Here is an 18522-nt window from a genome sequence, read left to right as displayed (position 1 = left end):
GTAAGTTTGTTATTACTGGTAATTCCTAAAAAAGATTGGACTAATGATGTATACAATACTTGAGTTCTTGATTTCTTGATGGGGATGCTACATGGTTGGTTCTCACCCTTACTTGGACAACGTTGAAATCTAATCCACTCACAATACTAGTAATTTCAGACGGATTGCACAGTTCACCACATGAATTCAGTGCAAACTTAATTGTTTTTGGTGTTGGAGAAAAAGGATTGACAGAGTAGAATATGATGATAGAAGAAGAATGATCTTTTTACTTCTTTTCTAGTTTCTGTGTTGAGAGAAAACACCCTAATCAGTTTAGCCCCTATGTGAAACAGAATCCAAAGGACCTATGAATAATTTGAATGTACTCATATTTATCATTGAGAATACGATAAATTGGCGGTTTTACCCCATTTGTCCAAGCCTTAGTGGCTAGAGTTACTCGATACCTGTACTTGTGGGAGGTAAGAGGTACCTTGTGGAATTAGTCGATGTGTGTGCAAGCTGATCTGGATACCAAGTTTACCCCCCAAAAAAACAGAAATATGACTTGTCAACAAACCATTGTGGAAGCAATACTTGTGGCTCGGCTTCAAAAATTACTTTACATATCAAGAAATTACATAGAGTGCTACAACAACAACATACCTAGTGTAATCCCACAAAGTGGGGTCTGGAAAGGGTAGAGTATACGTAGACCTTACCCCTACCTTGGAGGTAGAGAGGTGAGCTTAGGTAGGCCCTCGGCAACATACATAAAGAGTTCTACATGCTGTGATCCTCCCCTCACATCTTGATGGTGACAATGGTATATATTTTCCAAAGCTTGATGAGATAGCAATTCTTTTCATTCTTTGGTATGCATCATGCTACAGTTCAACAAGTAATTGTGCAGTTTGTGAAAGAGTGGAATCTTTAAAATGGGCAAATCTCTGTTAGTTCTTGTGTCAACACAATGAAGTTTTTTCATTGTCAATCACTTTGGTATCTACAAAGTGACAAAAAAGAACTCATGTTGCACCAAAGCTTTCTTGCAGCCATTTTGCTTGAATTTGCAGCCCTGCATCCCTCAGAGAATTCAAAGCTGACCTTTGAAGTCTCCCATCTAACTTAGTCCCTTCTCTCTTCATATTCTGCAGAAGACTTATCAACTCATCAACTCTATTCATCTTTGAGAAAACACCAACCATAATCCCAGCCATTGCCCTATCGAGTCTTCCTCCGTTTAGTGTGAATTCTTGATAGTATATCAAGCACTTGTCAAACTCCCTTGCTTTGCTATATGCACTTATAATGCTTGTGTAACTTACTCTATCTGGAAAAATCTTCCTTCTCTTCATTTCCTTCCATATTTTTTCCACTTGTCTTAAGTTAAGAACTTTTCCATGAATGTCTAAGAGAGCATTGTACACCCAAACATTTGGTTGACAACCTCTTTCTTTCATTTTCGCGACTAGTTTCATAGCATCTTTTGGCCTTCCTGTTTTGCCATACATTGCAATCATGCTAGAATAAGCAACAACACATTTGTCAAATCCCTTTTGTTCCATTTCAGAGAATACCATTTCTGCATTAGAATACAATCCAAGCCTACAATACAAGTTCAGTACTGAGGCATATGTCACTTGACCTGGCTCACAGCCCTGTGAAGTAAGGTCTTCATATACTTTAACAGCAGACCTTAGACCTCTTTTTCTAGAAAAACCATTCACAATTGCACAAAATATGCAGTCAGACACTCGGATTTTCACCCGATTCATCGTTGCAACAACATCAAGAGTCTTTTCCATACAGCCCTCTTCAATATACATCAACACCAGTTTCAAGAACAGTGCGGGATCCCTTAGCATTCTCTTGCCTTCAGCTTCTTCTAAAAGCTCCTCAGCCATTTTCACTTCTTGAATGCTCGCGAATCCACATATAAGTATGGAGTAAAATGAATGATCCTCTTGAATCCCCTTCTTGGTCATGTCTCTAAAGTACTCCAAAGCCTCAAAAGCGCGACCAGATTTCCCTAATGACTCACAAACTCTCTTGTAAATTTGAGCATATTGAGGTGTTGTTGACTCTACTCTCTTGCTCTCAAATTCTTCGAAAAACGCCACAACTTTATCACAATGCCCCATTTTAGAATGTGCTTCCATGATACTGCAGTAACATCCAGGGTCTAATACAATTCCTGCAGATCTCATTCTCTCATACAACACAACAGTACTGCTATACATATGCAACTTATTGTAACCTTTCATAGCAGAATCAAAGGCCAAAACAGAGATTTCCTTATCAACTATTATAAACAATTCAAGAAAACTATTTACAATCTTGAATTTTCTTGATTTCATACAACTACTAATCAATCTACAACATGTAGAGCTATCAGGCAACACCTTCAAACTTCTCAAATCTTTAGACAATGAAAAAATTGAACCCCATTTGTTTGAATTCACCAAATACCTGATAAGAAGCTTTAGTGTTGATTTCTCAGGTCTAAAATCTTTTTTTCCCTTTGCTTTCTCATAGTAATCATGTCCAATTTCTTGAGTTTGAGGATCTTTAAGTAAACTGGAAATTAAACCATTCAAATCCTTTGAATCAGGCAAACAAGTAGTAGTACCATTTGTTGTACTACTAAAATCTTGAATTTGTTCCAAGTCCAATAATTCAATTACTTGGGAATCTTTTAAGGGTGTTTTTTGGTTTTTTTTTTCTTCCAAGACAGGAGAAGAACAACTACTAGAGGATCTTGCAACTAGAGTTGTTGAGTTCAAGAAAATGTTTGAAAGAAAAGGCAAAGTTTTACAAGAATAGCAAAATTTTGGTTTCAAGATTCTGTTTTTACAGTTAATACAAGGAGGAAATGACCAATCTGAAGAAGTGGCAATAGCCATTGATGATGGATTATGAAGAAGAAAAAAGATAAATGAATTGAGATTTTTGTGTATTTTGCATTATTGTGTTGTTGTACATAGGTGGGGGGAAATTGTAAAAAGCATTATCAGTTCCAGATTTTTGCCATGCATGTGGCTTGTATTGACCACTTGTTGTTTGACAGGTGTGTGGTTATGTACTTTAGACTTATCAACGTGGATTTCAGCCACAGAGTTTTTTGTCTGAGGAAAATTGAAAATCAAGCAAAGTGGAGTAACATTTGAGTTAGTCAAATTGGTCAAATTAAAGATATAGTACTCAAATCCTTAAATATAATATAATAACATGAAAAATTAGCTTAAAAAAATTGTGGTTATAATAAAATGATGCTATAAAGATATTTTTCAACTTTACTATATAGAGTAGAAATAATCATCGTTAAAAAAATATTACATATACACCTGCTATTTAAAGTTTTAATAAATGATACATATTCATTATTTTTGTTAGCATACCTATATTTACTAAATTTAAAAATAATAATTTCAAAATAATTTTTAAATTTCAAAAATATCATGTAACTTTTAAAAATTACATCACCATATTTTTTTACCCCTTTAGATCCGATCTAAATGAAAAACAATAATCAATTCTCTTCTATTTAGTCATAAAATGATTTGGTGTCGTATATGAACAAAAGATGAATTGAGTTTTTTTAGTGTGATCGGGTCTAAAGGAGTAGAAGAAATGGTTGAGGTAATTTTTAAAGTCATGTGACCTTTTTCAAGTTAAAAAATCAAATTTAAGATTTTTGAAATTCTAATCATTAACGGAAAAAAGCAAATATGCATAATTTGTTAGACGAAAGTATATATGTACAATTTCTTTGACACCAAGAATATGTATGCATCATCTTTTTAATTAAAAGATATAATCGTTTTAAATCGCAAGGTTGAGGGATATATTTTTTTCTTTTTCCCAACATACAATCAGATAGTGACTGTGCTAGATAAATAAACTTTATTATAATACTTGTATTAGTTATGCTTGCATTAACTATGAAAAGATATTTCTCATGCATTATTTAGTGTATTAAAAGTAACATGCATTACATAATTTTTTATAGAAAATATTTATTTACAAGGATACCCTTCACAAATATGGTGGAAAAGATGTAAAAAAAAGTTTTGAGGGGCAATTTATTGTATTAGTAATACACACCTTAATACACAATATAGTGTATAATTAATGCACAACATTAAAAATTGTACCAAACAAGCTACTACTAATACACCAAGTTAATGCATTCATTATTTTTACTAATACTCTCCAAATGACTTTTTATTTGTCTTGGTGATGAATGCATTGACATAACAATATATTCAAGGAGAGGTATTATGGTTTATGTTGTTTGCAAATGATATAGTATTGGTAGATGAGACAAATAGGGGAATTAACGATAGGCTAGAGGTTTAGATATAAATCCTAGAGTCTAAATTTTCAAGTTGAACACGACTAAGACATAGTATTTGAAGGGTAAGCTCAGTAACGTTAGTCATGAGGCATATGTGCAAGTGAGAATTGATACATAAGTTATCTCTATGAGAGGAAGTTTCAAGTATCTTTGATCAATAAACCAAGAAAATAGGGAGATTAACATGATGTTATACATTGTAATGGAGCGAGTTGGATGAAATGGAGGTTACATGCGGTATGGTGTCTTGTGTGAAATGTGCCACTAAGACTTAAAGATAAATTTTATAAAGTGGTTGTTGGATCAACTATGTTGTATGAACCAAAGTGTTGGTGGTCAACAACTCACATGTTTAGAAGATAAAGTAGCAGAAATGTGAATGTTGAGATAGATGTATGCAAATACTAAGAGAGATAGAATCAGGAACAGAGATATTCATGACAGGGTGGGAGTGACCTTCATGGTGATTAAGATTAGAAAGATGAGATTGAAATGATTCGAGCATGTAAAAAATGAGATGCATAAATTTTCTAGTGAATAGGTGTGAGAGATTGACCATGACGAGTCCGAGGAGAGGTAGAGTTAGGCCGAAAAAGTATTGGTAAGAAGTGACTAGAGAGGAGATAACACACCTGCAACTTATCGATTTAAGAATATCAAAGTCGAGAATTATACTAGAAGGTTAGTACGTAATCGATCATTGTCTAATCTCCCTTATTTGTATTATTATTACTTTCTTATTATCCTATTCTTTGATTTTATTATTATATGTTTTTTTTCCATTTCTTCAATTATCGTATTATTTATTGTTACTATTTTTCTTTTATTCATTATTTTCAACATGATTTCTTCACTTGTATTTTCTTTTCATACATGATTTTATATATTTTACTTGAATCGAGGTTTATCAACTTTTTTTTTTTATCTTTACGAAATAGACCGCGCTTGTATAATTACACTGAGGTAATGTTGTACCCATTAGTGGATCCCACCAGCATCCAACTAAACTCCCCCCGCAATACACAATTGACCTGACGGCTTTGGTTCGGATACTGATAAGGAAACATCGGAAATTAGGTTCGGAAACTGCTTCGCCATCTTCAGCCTCGGCTTTCTGTTAAGGTTTGTATGTCCGTTAAATCAAAATTCATCTTCGAATTCCACCTCCTCTTTCACTCACCGGCACCGCCGCCGTCTATAGGCGCGGCGGCGGCTGAGACGGCTTGGTCAGTCACTTACTATTTTTACTTTCAATTTCTCGCAGATTCCGTTACTGAATGCTTCAATTACTTAGCGGAGTTATAGTAGTGGCTGTAGAGTGGTGAGTTGATAGGGAAGATGGGAACTAGGGTTCCGGTGCAGCACTACGATATGAGGTCGGCGACGGATTCCTATATAGAAACCTCATTGCATGATCTCAATGCGGAGGGTATGGGTGGTAGAGGTGCTGGTGGTGGTGATGATGTTGATCGTGGAGGAGGCGATGTAACCGAGGATAGCATGGATAATGGCGAAGAGTCCACAGCTGTTGTGAGTGAGCCCTTTTGATTTTCAAATTTCAGAAAATAATTTAGACATAATACATAAACATACAATGAGATGTCTCGGTTGACAAGTAAGCATCTCTAAGCACATCAACTCATCTCCATTTGTTAGTTGTACACTCCAACTTATAAAATGATCATTTAGCACTTTCAAAATTTATGTGTCACGTCAGCATAAAGTACACACGAGACATAGTGGGGACGAATTGGAGTGTTTAGTTGCCGGTTGAAATTAATTTTAGGTGTTTAGATGTGCACTCTCAAAGTTGAACTACTTACTTGCTAGTTGAGGCCAACTTTGAGTGTCTGTTCATGTGTTATGCCAATAATTTATCATTTGTCACGTTAGCATCAGGTGTCCACGAGACATAATAAGGACAAGTTGGAGTGTTTAGTTATCGGTTGAGATCAAGTTAAAGTGTCTAGATGTGCGATCTCACATTTGAAGTGCTTACTTGCCAGCTTAGGTCAAATTTGAGTGTTTGTTTATATATTATGCCAGTAATTTATTATATGTCACGTCAATGTACGGTGTCCACAAGACACAATGAGTATGAGTAGGAGTGTTTAGTTGGTAGTTGAGACCAAGTTGAGGTGTCTAGATGTGCACTCTCAAAGTTGAAGTGCTTGCTTGCCATCTGAGGTCTAGTTTGAGTGTCTGTTTATACATTATGCCAAATTCTCTATAACTAATACAGCCTTCCGGCTTGCTATTCTTCTATTTGGTGAGGCTCAGCGTATCTTGTTCTACCAATTATACCTTTCTGATTTATTAATTTGACAAACAATTGTAACAGCTATGCCTCAACCCTAAGCTAGTTAGCGTCGGCTGTATGAATCCTCACTATGCACATGTCTGTTCCATCCGATATTCAATAATTTACACTGGAAGTTGTCTGTCCATTTTCCACTGGCTTACAAGTATATAGCAAGATTAAAGGACTCCTAGTGATGATTGGATCTAAAATAAGCATGCCTGACATGGTTTAGCCTTAATCCCAACTAATTGTTACACGTACATCGATCTTTTTCTTCCATTGTACCCCAATTTTCCTTAAGTCAGTATGGATTCTAGATATTTTAGGTCTTCCGAGATAAGTTCATTCCCTGTGATTTATGGTCGTCTTTTGTTTTAATGGCATTGGCGTTCTGTTTTGTTAAGCCAAATTGGGTAACTTGTTTAGGGAGTAAGCAAAGCTTCCCTGCTATTCAGACAACTTTGTTTTTGATGTTAGAAACTGGCTTTTTGCCTGTGAAGCTTTTACCAGTGAGCTTACATGTTCTCAAATTATTCCTGAAGTCTAATGGCATTAGAATCTTTTCAGGATTGCCTCCATGAGACCTTCAGAAACTCATTACCACTTCATGGTATAGTGGTGGAGGAAGATCGTACTAGCATTGAAAATAGTGGATCTTCAACGGGTTCCTACAATATTGTTACTATTGATGGTAACTGGAGATTTCATTTTATACTTGATCTTAAATGGATTAAAGCAACTAGATGACCTTTATTTTTAGATTTGCTAATACCAGTTTTCATGGACCAGATATTTCGCCAATTGAAACGGCAAGGACAAGATTTTTAGACATTATTGTAGATCATTTCATAAGGCCACATGTAGTTGATGTTGTAGATTCAGAGGCAGACTTTGCTGCTCAATCTTCACAAGATAAAATGAGCAAGCGGAAGTCTAGAGAAATCCATTATGAAGGTGATGCTACATATGTTTTGCCCTTGATGTACGTGGCTAACATGTATGAAACACTGGTTAATGAAGTGAATGTAAGGCTCTCTTCTTTGAATGGCATGCGTGAAAAAACCATCGGTGTGGCCCTTGAAGCAGCTGGTGGTTTATACAGAAAGCTTGCAAAAAAATTTCCTAGGAAAGGTATGACATTTAAGGCTCCAAAATTTTATTTCGACACTTGCAAGTTAGTCGTGGTCTTCTCTCATTTAAGCTATCTTGCTATAGTATATATGATTTTTCATTGGGATCTGGGAAGAGGAAGACTGATTTTATTGTTTTATGTGTCAGCTTCAAATTTTAGGCTAGTGTATGCTTACGTTGTTGCTTTTCTACATCTTGCTTCCCTTCATCCATGCGAGGATGGAGAGGATAGAAAGGTCAAAAAGATGAATAGGAGAGAAAAAAATCAGAAATAGATTCTTTTTATCTATGTAGAAACATGAAGCTGTGAACAATCTTGGATCACTGGAAACATCTAGTTTAGCCCATCAACTTTTAGTTTTTGAATTTACTCATTGTTTTCCTCTTCTTTTGCTGGTTACATATATCATTATTTCCTGACAAGGATGAAAGAAAGAAAATGTTGTTTCCTGCAATTGTCTTCTCCTGACGACAATTGAACTACATGATTCCTGTTATTGGCCTTTCATTTTCATGGTTAACTTCATACTTTGCTGTTATTAATATACAGGACCTTGCATATTTAAAAGGCGAGAGTTGGCTACATCTTTTGAAACAAGGGCAAGGTTTCCTGAATTAGTTATACAAGAGGAGAAGCGTGTCCGGTTTGTCGTGGTTAATGGTTTAGCCATTGTGGAGAAACCAACTAGCTTATGTATTGATGATGCAGAATGGTATGTCAAGTACTCCATCATAAATATTGAGGTTTGATTTATTTTAAATAATCAGTTATTTTGCCTGGAATTCTTGCCCTCTCTATATCTCGGTCTCAGTTTAGCATCGTATAGCTCTCTGGAAGAACAATTTTTGTTGGTTGTAGTACGGATATTGGAGCAGCTTCTTTTGTTAGTACTTCTGTTGACATGAGATAATAGATGCATTTTTCTACATTCCACATTGACTTACTTTGTGTTTGAAAACCACTGTGTAGCCTAGTAATTACAAAGACCTGTTTGTTTGTCATTTAGGTAATTATGGCAAAATTCCTTGCATCATGTCTGGTTGCACAAGTGTAATTGCATAGTAAGATATTTTTGTATTTTTAATTGAAAGTTACAGCAACAACAACATACCTAGTTAAATCCCACAAGTGTATTTTTGATTGAAAGTTGATTATCAAAAAAAATAAATGTACTTTTTTTCTTCCAGATGAACAGGTAAATAAATTTTAGCGTGTGACAAATGTGCATCTAAGTATGTTAAATACTACTCCCTCTATTCCAGTTTACGTGACACACTTTCTTTTTTTTAGTATGTCCCAAGAGGAATGATACCTTTGTCTTTTCTAAATCTATTTAATCTTAGCATCCCCATTTTACCCCTAATGAATTGACTTGTTGGGACCCTCACCACCACTCATTTAAAATGAAAAGATATCTGGAACTTTCACCACCACTCACTGAATAGTCTACTTCTGGTACTTCGGATATATTTGGTTTCACTTAGATGTCACAAGTCTTTTTTAATTCCTTAAACTCTATGCCTAGTTAACATTGTCACATAACATGAGATGGATGGAGTATATTTAATACTAGGTAGTTAAAATCCATATTTTCTTGAAAAACGTATTAAATAATTATAAATTGGTAGATATTAAGAATGCATATTGTCCTATACATTTTAAATAGAAAAACTCATAAATAAAGGAAAAAGGCATAAATACCCCCCCGAAGTTGTATCGAAAAGTCAGTTGCACACTTTAATTACTCAGGCAACCCATTACACACCTATACTACTCAAAAGTGTATTTATTTACCCCTTCCTACACCCAACCTCAAGCGCGTTTCCATCACTATTTCTTAGTGCGTCAATCGCGATTTTTTATTTTTTATTTAATTAAAATGATCCTCCAACAGTACTTTCTTGGCACTCAATGTTATAACCCACACCCAACCCTAATATTTTCATCCAAAAAAGTGAAGAACTCTAAATTTTTTCAAAGCATAAATTTGAAGCCCCAAATTGAAGTTCAAGCTCAGTTCTTTTCTAGGAGAATCAAAGGTAACTTTTTATTCCTTTCTCTTTTCCATTTTAATTCAATCCTCTCTTTTCCATTTTGATTTGTTTCTATCTTTTCCGTAAATTTTTTGGTATTGAGTTGTTTGGAATTTTTTTGGTATTGAGTTGCTATAGTGTTTTTTTTATTGAAGGTGCTATAATGGCTTGAAAGATCATTAATTGGAAGAGGTGCGATGCAGACATGGGTTTAAGCCAAATGTATTTGTAAATACCAAATGAGAATAAACAACACTAAAAAACATTTCCTTAAATCTTCAGAAGCTTCAAGATTCCAATTAAGAACGAAAAATCTCCTAATTCCACAAATTATTTTTCCAATCTTAGCCACTACATGTAAGAACACCAGCTAAAAATACCCTTTTGATAATTAATTAAGAAACCCCAAATCATAAATTTAGGTTCCAAACTATGCTTCAAATGTGAGAGGAGAAATAGAGTGCTTCTTGAAGAGTGAAAAGAATGGAGAATAAAGCTAAATGTAGAAGAAGGGACAAAATTGAATTTGGGTTTATAAGAAATGGAATTCTTTAGCAATGAGAAATATTTTAATGGGTATGGGTCAAAAGAATCAGATATGGGTTCATTTAATACGTGGCAGCACGGGGGGGGGGGGGGGGGGCGAGTGACTCTCACTCACCACATAATATCTGGGGTTGGGTGTAGGAAGGGGTAAATAATACACTTTTGAGTAGTATAGGTGTGCAATGGATCGCCTCAGTAGTTAAAGTGTGTAACTGATTTTTCGATACAACTTCAGGGGTTATTTATGCCTTTTCCCCATAAATAAATGTAATACCACAAGTCCACAACTAAGAAAAACAAAGCAAAATAGAGAGAAAAAGGAAGGAGCAAAATATGAGAAGTTGCTAAGTTACCTAGAAGCACCATAAGCAACATATGTAACATTGGAAAATGAAAAGAAAAGAAATAGAAGAAAAACAGTGTAAAAAGAATAATATTATTGACAAATAAAAGTAAAAGAAACTTTGATAAATTACCTTGTAAATATACCATACAGTACCAACAATTCTCACTTCTCCCCTGAGAATTGGAGGGTGTAATTGTTCTCCCTCAATTACACCCAATCCTATGCAAACAATCTGAAATTTTTTAACACACTCAATTACACCTGGTAGTGGTCAAACAATATCCGGTCAGGCCTATGGCTGGATTCTTTTATATCTACCGACTGGCCGAGGCCGTTTACATGAGCATAGGGAATCCCAATTCCAAGGTTGCTTTCTGAACAGGTCTTAATCATTTTCTGGTTTAGTAAGTATGCTGTGTCTGAAAGCCATGTAGAAGAAAATTGTCATATAATTTTCTAGAGGATTTCTAGGTAATATCAGATTTATGGCAATTTTATGCTGGAAAAGTAGCAGAAGAAATACTGCTTGTGCAAAGTGAATTTTGACTAACTCAGAAGACAATTTCTTTCTTTGGTGTAATTTGCACTTCTGTTGTCTGACATATTCGAAGTCCAATAGAGTGCTGACTAGTCAAGAACTCACTCATTTAGAAGATGAAGGTAGCGGAGATGGGGATGCTTATATGAATGTGTAAGCATACTAAGAGAGATAAGTTTAGGAACAAGGTTATATGGGACAAGGTTGGAGTGGCCTCTGTGGCGGATAAGATGAGGGAAGCGAGACTGAGATGGTTTGGGCATGTGAAGAGGAGGAATGCGGATGGACCAGTGAGGAGATGTGAGAGGTTGGCAATAGTAGGTTTTAGGAAAGGTAGAGGTAGGCCGAAAAAGAATTGGGGAAGATGGTTTAGACGGGACATGACACATCTTCATTTTACCAAGGATATGACCCTAGATAGGAAAATTTGGAGGTCGAGGTAAGGGTAGAAGGGTAATAGGTAGCCGAACATTGTAGTATTAGTTAATATATGCGTAGGATCTTATTCTCCTAATTTTCACTATTACTAGAAACTATGAAACTTCACTAGAGGACTAAGTTAAATGTAACTGTCATGCACAATGATATTTGACGAAATTCCCCGTGATTAGTCAAAGACTATTGGTTTGGTAGGACTACATCACCTTAATCCAGTTTAGATCACACATGAAATCCAATGTTGTGGAGGCATATTGTACCTTGCACCCTATTATTATCCTTGTTTTTCTTCTCATGGTGTATCCTATTTAGTCTCGTCTGTAGAATTCTTCACTTTCCTTGTTTATTAACTATAGCTTTTTGCTCCTTATATACATTGTGTCTCTTTTTTTCTTGTGAGTCTGCATAAAGTTTTTTATTGATTGTAGCACCAAGTGCTGCTTTTACAACAGTGGTATCCTTTTAGAATTTTAACATGGCACAATTTGAGATTGTTAACGATTTGAAATTTCATAATCCAACCACAAGCTGCAGAAGTAGTGGTTGAACTTTACACCTTTTGATCTTTGCATGATTGCACGATTTGATGTCCCATCTTGTTTCCTTCAGTTAAGACACTTTCAGGATAGTAGAGGCATGCTTTGATTCGCATTTACTCAACTTTTTCTTCCTAAGGTCCAATTAGCTTTAAGAACTGTGATGTTTGTATCTAGCAGTTTTTTCTCCTTCAAATTTATCTATCAGCAGTTGACTTTGTTATCGATCTCTTGCTGCAATGATTATGTAAGTGGGCCTTGAAGACAATAAGGGAATAAGATAGAATCTAGAAGTTAATCATCTTTAATCAGACTTTGTTATCTTCCTTTTTGTCAGTTAAGGACACTTTATCCTACCACTGTGTATTCTTCATTTACTTTAAATAAATTACAGTTTCTCATAAAACAAAGGAAAATGGTGCCAGTCAATGTTTTAATTTATGAAATATCAACATTTCAAATTGATCCATACTCCTATTAATTTAGGCTCAGAAGAATGACAGGCCGAAATGAAGTCGCTATATCCCCCAGAGACTATAAATTTTATGCTCCAAGACACAAGTATAGACGTGCGTCAAACTCAATTTCCAACATCACTGGTTTGTCAGTAAGTTTTAATGATCTTGTAGGCATCATATGTATCCTTTTGCCTATTATGTTGTTTGTAGAATTGATTAGAGTTTTTTTCTGCTCATGTCTATCAGGCATTCACCAGCACAGACAATGCGTCTTCATTAGCTGCAGGTCAAAGCTACCGCTCGGTTAGTGAAGTAAGGCTTTTCTCTTCTCCACTGTCTTAATTTAATTGTACGTTGTTCCTTGTTCGTCGGATAAACTAGAGCATGCATAGAATGGTATACTATATATCAGACAATAGTTAAGAAGAAACAGCAAACGGACTCTACTGGAAATAGCCATCTAAGATGCTTTACATTGTCCGTGCACATTCCATTAATACTTTTTGGAAATTCATGAATCAATCTTTCAATCAGTTAATGGACAAGGAGATTAATTAGACATTCTGCGATAAGCATTAGTAGTGACTTACTTTTGGCAATTTATGAATTAAACCTTAACCGCTTTCTGTTTTGCGTATTTTGTGCTCTAAATTGCCAGAAGCTGCTGACAAAAATAAACAAATAACTCACCAAGAAACACTAGTACTGTTTCTAAGCATCCTTAACCCGGACAGTTTAACATCCTTTTCCTAGAAACTGCATAGAATCAGCAGTAGCAGTTCCTGCGCTGAAATATGTCTAGCATTTTAGACCTAATAGGTTGAAGGACTACCATGCAATCCTGCTAGGTCCAAATGAACTAGACGCAATAGTAAAGCCAACTTTTTGTTAAGGTTTATAGAGGACTTGAGAAGTTTTGCCCCAGTGGATAAATAGGCGACAAACTTTTCTCGTCGGAACTTGGGGATGCTTTTGTAGTAGTTATGAGGTACTTGACACTAAACAGATATCAGTGCCTACTAAACTGTGTTTTTTGTTTTGTCTATGTAGCTTAGTGCTGCATGCGATGTTTCTTTGGATGCTTTGATTTATCTTTACGACAATGCAGATGTGTATATAACTGTATTTGTTGATTCATATTCATTTTGTTCAAATATATCTCTGCAACAGGATAGTCAGCAGACTACCTCAAAGCAGCATCTGCAACCTCTGGCCCATCAGGCTCAATTTCATCCCCTTCAGCAGAGCCACCACCAGCACCATATCAACCAAAGTCAACATATAGCCCATTTCTCTCACAATCAACAATGTGGCCCGCAGTCTCACTTGCCCGAAATTGTTCATGCTCAGCAGTCGCCAACCATTTCTCCACACATGGCTTGCTTACAACAATTAGGCCATGTAGGAGGGCGCATGCATATAATGGTGAGAGATCTTTTTATGTTGCTTTTTCAAAGATTTTTTTTTTTTGAAAATACTGACTTCACAGCCTATTTAACGACATTGATAATGCAGCCTACAAGTCCTGCGAAGTTTTGCGATGAATGTGGTACTCCCTACTTGAGAGAGACCTCTAAGTTCTGCTCAGAATGTGGTACAAAAAGGTTAGGAATATGATGTAAACTCATCAAGTTTCCCAATGTAAACTGTACATTACTTGTAAATATGTACTTTCCTTTTTCCTTTTTGGTCTGTTCCAGAAAGAGTGTCTATTTCTATATTTAGTAAGTTTTCCAATTCCAACAAGTTTAAGACCACAAAATTTAAAGGTGGCACACATCTTTAATTTAAGATCACAATATTCAAAATTCTCCATTTATTTTTTGAACTTCATGCCCAATCAAAGCCCCTAACCCCTAACCCCTCCTCCTCCTTCCCCTCCTCAAAACAATGTGGAGAGAGATGTTCTCTAGATGTTTACTCTCATAAATGGGGTCTGAAAAGAATAGAGTATACGCAAGCCTTAGTCAGACCTCGTAGAGATAAAAAGGTTGTTGATGTTAGAGGAGATGAAAATTTGAAATTAGTATATGCATGACTATTAATTACTTTTAATGCATTCTTATTATTTTTAAGATGAGACCTAGATATAAATCTCAGTTTTTTTTTTCTTCTTGACATAGGGTTGTGAGGATGAAACCACTTAAAAGATTAGTTTAAAGGATTTAGTGTAGTAAGACTGCTTTCAAAGGGTAAGAAAACAATTTTACTCCAAATTTAGTCAAACATAGCAATTATGCTATGCAGTTGCACCATATAAAAAACTGTCAAGTTCACACTTTTTCTTGACATCATAATTCTCTTGCTAGTTCACACTTTGGGCAAAATGCTTGTCTGATTATAGAACTCAATAAATAAATATCACATTTGTTGAAAAAATGAGGCATCTCAAAAGAGTGTTCCCTGGGAATTGTACAATAACAACATCTTCAGTGTAGTTTTACAAATTGGGACTGGTGATGATAGAGTGTACGCAAACCTGACCTGTACCTCATAGGTAAAACAATTGTTTTCGATAGACCCTCAGCTCAAGGTAAAAACAATCTAAAAAAAGAAATAATTATAATAAAGAAAACAACATGCAGTAACAAACAATATATAGTAATAGAACAACACTACAACAAAATAATATTATAATTTAACTACACGAAATAATATATAATAACATAAATTGAAGAACAAGAAACAAAAGTAACACTATGATTACTAGAATAGTCAACAAGTCAATACACTTTTATCTACTAATATTGTTTAACTTTGTTAATTGTAAATAGCTCATTTTTTAACTTTATTAATTGTCCTTCTAGTGAACTAGTAAAGACCCAAAAAAGAAATGGGAAATTTACATAAATGTACTACATTAAAAAAAATATTTACTATTTATAGCAATAATATTTTTTTCCACTGAATACTTATAATACAATTTTAATACATATTAGCGAGAATAATTTATAAAACTCATATAATACAAGTTTTAATAATGGATAATTTATTTATCACATATTTTAATACACTTATAATACATTATGTCAATTTCTTACCAAACAAATATAATACATTTTAAAACACTTATAATACATTTATATTGCATGCATAATTCACTTTTAATACATAGTAAATATATCATAATATTGCTATAAATAATAATAAATAAAAAATATCGCTAAAATCAATAATTATTTATTAAAAAATATTTTTTCTAGTAATTTTTTCAAAAGAAATTGGGGCTGCGCTCAAGAGACTACAAGGCAAAATAGGTTGATCCCTCCCACCTCAAGTGTGTCTGAAATAGACGCAAGACCTAATTCAAATCACTTATTATTATATTATTTTTTAAATCTACTTTATATTTATGATTTCATTTTGTCTTACCTTGGAATCTATGACCAAACATAAGGAGTTTGTAAGCTCTGTGGATTTATTTCATTATTATTTACATCATAAATACTTCATATCCTATTTCTAATAGTGTCTGATTGGTTAGAGAATTAAAATGCACATTGATGGATCTTTAATGTGGTTTTCTATTTTTATTTCTCAAAGTGGACAAATTGAGCAAAATCAAATGAGTCTTGTTACAAAATTCTAACCAATTGCATTTGTGTTTCCCTTTTTAGGCTCTGATTCACTTCTCCTAATTTGTTCAAATATAAGGTAAAAATGGAACTTTGAGGTGAGAATAAGGGGGAATAAAAGGCTAACTTTTTATTTGAGAGACTATAAGAAAAAATTGGAGTATATTAATTTTACGATCCTAAAATGAAAATGATTAGAATGGGATATAAACTTTTATACTCTTTTTGTGACAAAAATAGTGGTGCATATTTGGATAGTCAAATGACTTTTTCTTTAATTATAAATTTTGAAATACTTTTTAGTACTTCGAAGGGAATGAGTATATAGTATGTGGTATTGTGGTCGGAATTATCCTGATTCACGTCTGAAAATTCTTTGAGATTAAAAACACTTCTTATTTAAGTGATTTCATTTCACAATTCAAATTTGAAATTTTTAATTAATGATGAAAGGGGTACTTGCTACATACCAAATTTTTGGTGTTCGAACAAGTAATTGATTTTTGCTAATAAAGACATGAACAATATCCTAATTTATTCTTAAAATTTTATTACCTTGACTTTCATTCTTGAAAATTTAATTTTTAGAGTTGCACTTGAACAGTTACGTTGGACTATAAGATTAAAACTTCAACATGTACAAGTGTGCTTTTATTGCTCTTCAAATTGATGTCCTAAGTATAAATGATGAAGTCAGAATGAAATACAAATATTGTACATGCCTCATAATTGTATCATAAGCTTATTGACATATCATAATATTTATCACATTTATATGATCCATCTCAACTTCATTTTGAAAAGTGAAGTGCTCCTCCACTTCGTATTACTTTCTTGTGATGAAAAACTTTTAAAATTTATTAAATTAGATCATATGATAATCACGTACCCAATGATCTATACCATCTTAAAAACAAAAAAATTACCTTTATCCTTTTGAAGGACCATTTTAAGAATTCAAATGCTCTTTCATTTATATCATAATAATGACTATAATTTTTTTCCATGCTCATACTTATACATCAATCAATTATTTTTTTTAGACTTATTATACATTGCTATCACATTCAGATAGAGAATGAAGTAGATTCAGTCAGACAGATTTTACGATCTTTCATTCAAAACACATTATTTTTACTTTAATTATTTTTATATCACCAATATGGTGCATTAGGATTCGAACCCAATACCTTATCCATATAAAGACACGTTAGATCATAAAGTAATGAGATTCGAACCCAACATCTTATCATCATCATACATCAAGACTTAGTTCGATGTCTTAACATCATTTTTTGTTTCAGAATATTCTGAATATTTTTTCTTAATTATTCTACCTCTTACGGAGATAAGTCGTGATATATTCAGAACCAAATAAACGCTCGTATTTATAAGCTTAATTAAATACCATCACATTCACTTCACGTAATGAATCTATATTTATAACATTTTCAAAAGTCCTCATTTTTCAGAAAAGAAACATAATAATCTGAACGTGCTTTAAGCATATCAAATCGTAATAGTATTTATATTATGTAGAGATTTTTTTCTGATATATTTTCGAGAGTATATGAAACTTCAAAGCCATTACAACTTTACAAACTAATATAAAATACTATACAATTTAACCATTTTCAGTGATCAATTTTCTTTCTTCAATTTCTGTCAAAGTGTAAGCTTGTATCTGTTTTATATTTATAATCAAGTTATAAATCCATAAAAAGATAAACAAAGTAAAAAAAATATACATGAACAAGAAATGTTTGAATTTTAGACCTACATCAAACAACGATCATGATTTTAGTTTGGTGAAACACTTCCAAACAATCTTATAAAGCTATCATCTTAACAATATTAAAGAACATTAGTGATTATATCTTTAACATCTTTTTCATGAAAATGGTTCAAGATGATAGAGTCTCGTATTAATAATGTGTAATAAAATAATAATAAAAGTTTAAGAAAAAAAAGAAGAGATTTTATTGTTTTCCAAACTGATATATATATATATATATATATATATATATATATATATATATATATATATATAAAGTATGAGAAACCTAAATGCAACACAAATGTTATGTTGTAAGTCAAGTGACTTGACACATATCGCTTTGCATTATCGTCAAGTGACACTTCACATAGATGTCATATATCAACATCTAAAATTGTCTACTTAAACTAACATAAATGTTATGTTGTAAGTCAAGTGACTTGACACATATCGCTTTGCATTATCGTCAAGTGACACTTCACATAAATGTCATATATCA

At 33.6% G+C, this 18522-nt stretch overlaps 2 protein-coding genes across 2 annotated transcripts; one reads left to right on the top strand and one right to left on the bottom strand.

Moving 5' to 3' along the window:
- Window positions 1-564: 564 nt before the first annotated feature.
- Window positions 565-2964, bottom strand: LOC129869994 (pentatricopeptide repeat-containing protein At5g13770, chloroplastic). Its single transcript, XM_055944553.1, is given in 2 exon segments — window positions 565-2903; window positions 2905-2964. Coding segments are annotated over 2 exon segments (1938 nt in total). The 5' UTR covers window positions 2950-2964; the 3' UTR covers window positions 565-1010.
- A 2401-nt stretch (window positions 2965-5365) lies between these two features.
- LOC129870709 (uncharacterized protein At2g02148) lies at window positions 5366-14391 on the top strand. Its single transcript, XM_055945555.1, has 9 exons — window positions 5366-5464; window positions 5607-5872; window positions 7212-7335; window positions 7434-7775; window positions 8326-8488; window positions 12700-12820; window positions 12918-12983; window positions 13842-14096; window positions 14187-14391. Exons 2-9 carry the CDS (start codon window positions 5681-5683, stop codon window positions 14286-14288), a joined length of 1365 nt encoding a protein of 454 aa, XP_055801530.1. The 5' UTR covers window positions 5366-5464; window positions 5607-5680; the 3' UTR covers window positions 14289-14391.
- Window positions 14392-18522: the final 4131 nt, after the last annotated feature.

The sequence above is a fragment of the Solanum dulcamara genome, chromosome 10 (genome assembly GCF_947179165.1).
Source record: "Solanum dulcamara chromosome 10, daSolDulc1.2, whole genome shotgun sequence".
Lineage (NCBI taxonomy): Eukaryota > Viridiplantae > Streptophyta > Magnoliopsida > Solanales > Solanaceae > Solanum > Solanum dulcamara.
Note: the sequence above shows the minus strand (reverse complement) of the source record. Positions and strands in the feature narration are given on the sequence as shown.

Bases quoted from the DNA above. Each gene is read 5' to 3' on its own strand.
- LOC129870709 (XM_055945555.1), top strand. From the start codon at position 5,681: ATGGGAACTAGGGTTCCGGTGCAGCACTACGATATGAGGTCGGCGACG. The intron at 7,336-7,433 runs GTAACTGGAGAT...TTCATGGACCAG, and splicing joins CAATATTGTTACTATTGATG to ATATTTCGCCAATTGAAACG. The intron at 8,489-12,699 runs GTATGTCAAGTA...CTATTAATTTAG, and splicing joins TGTATTGATGATGCAGAATG to GCTCAGAAGAATGACAGGCC.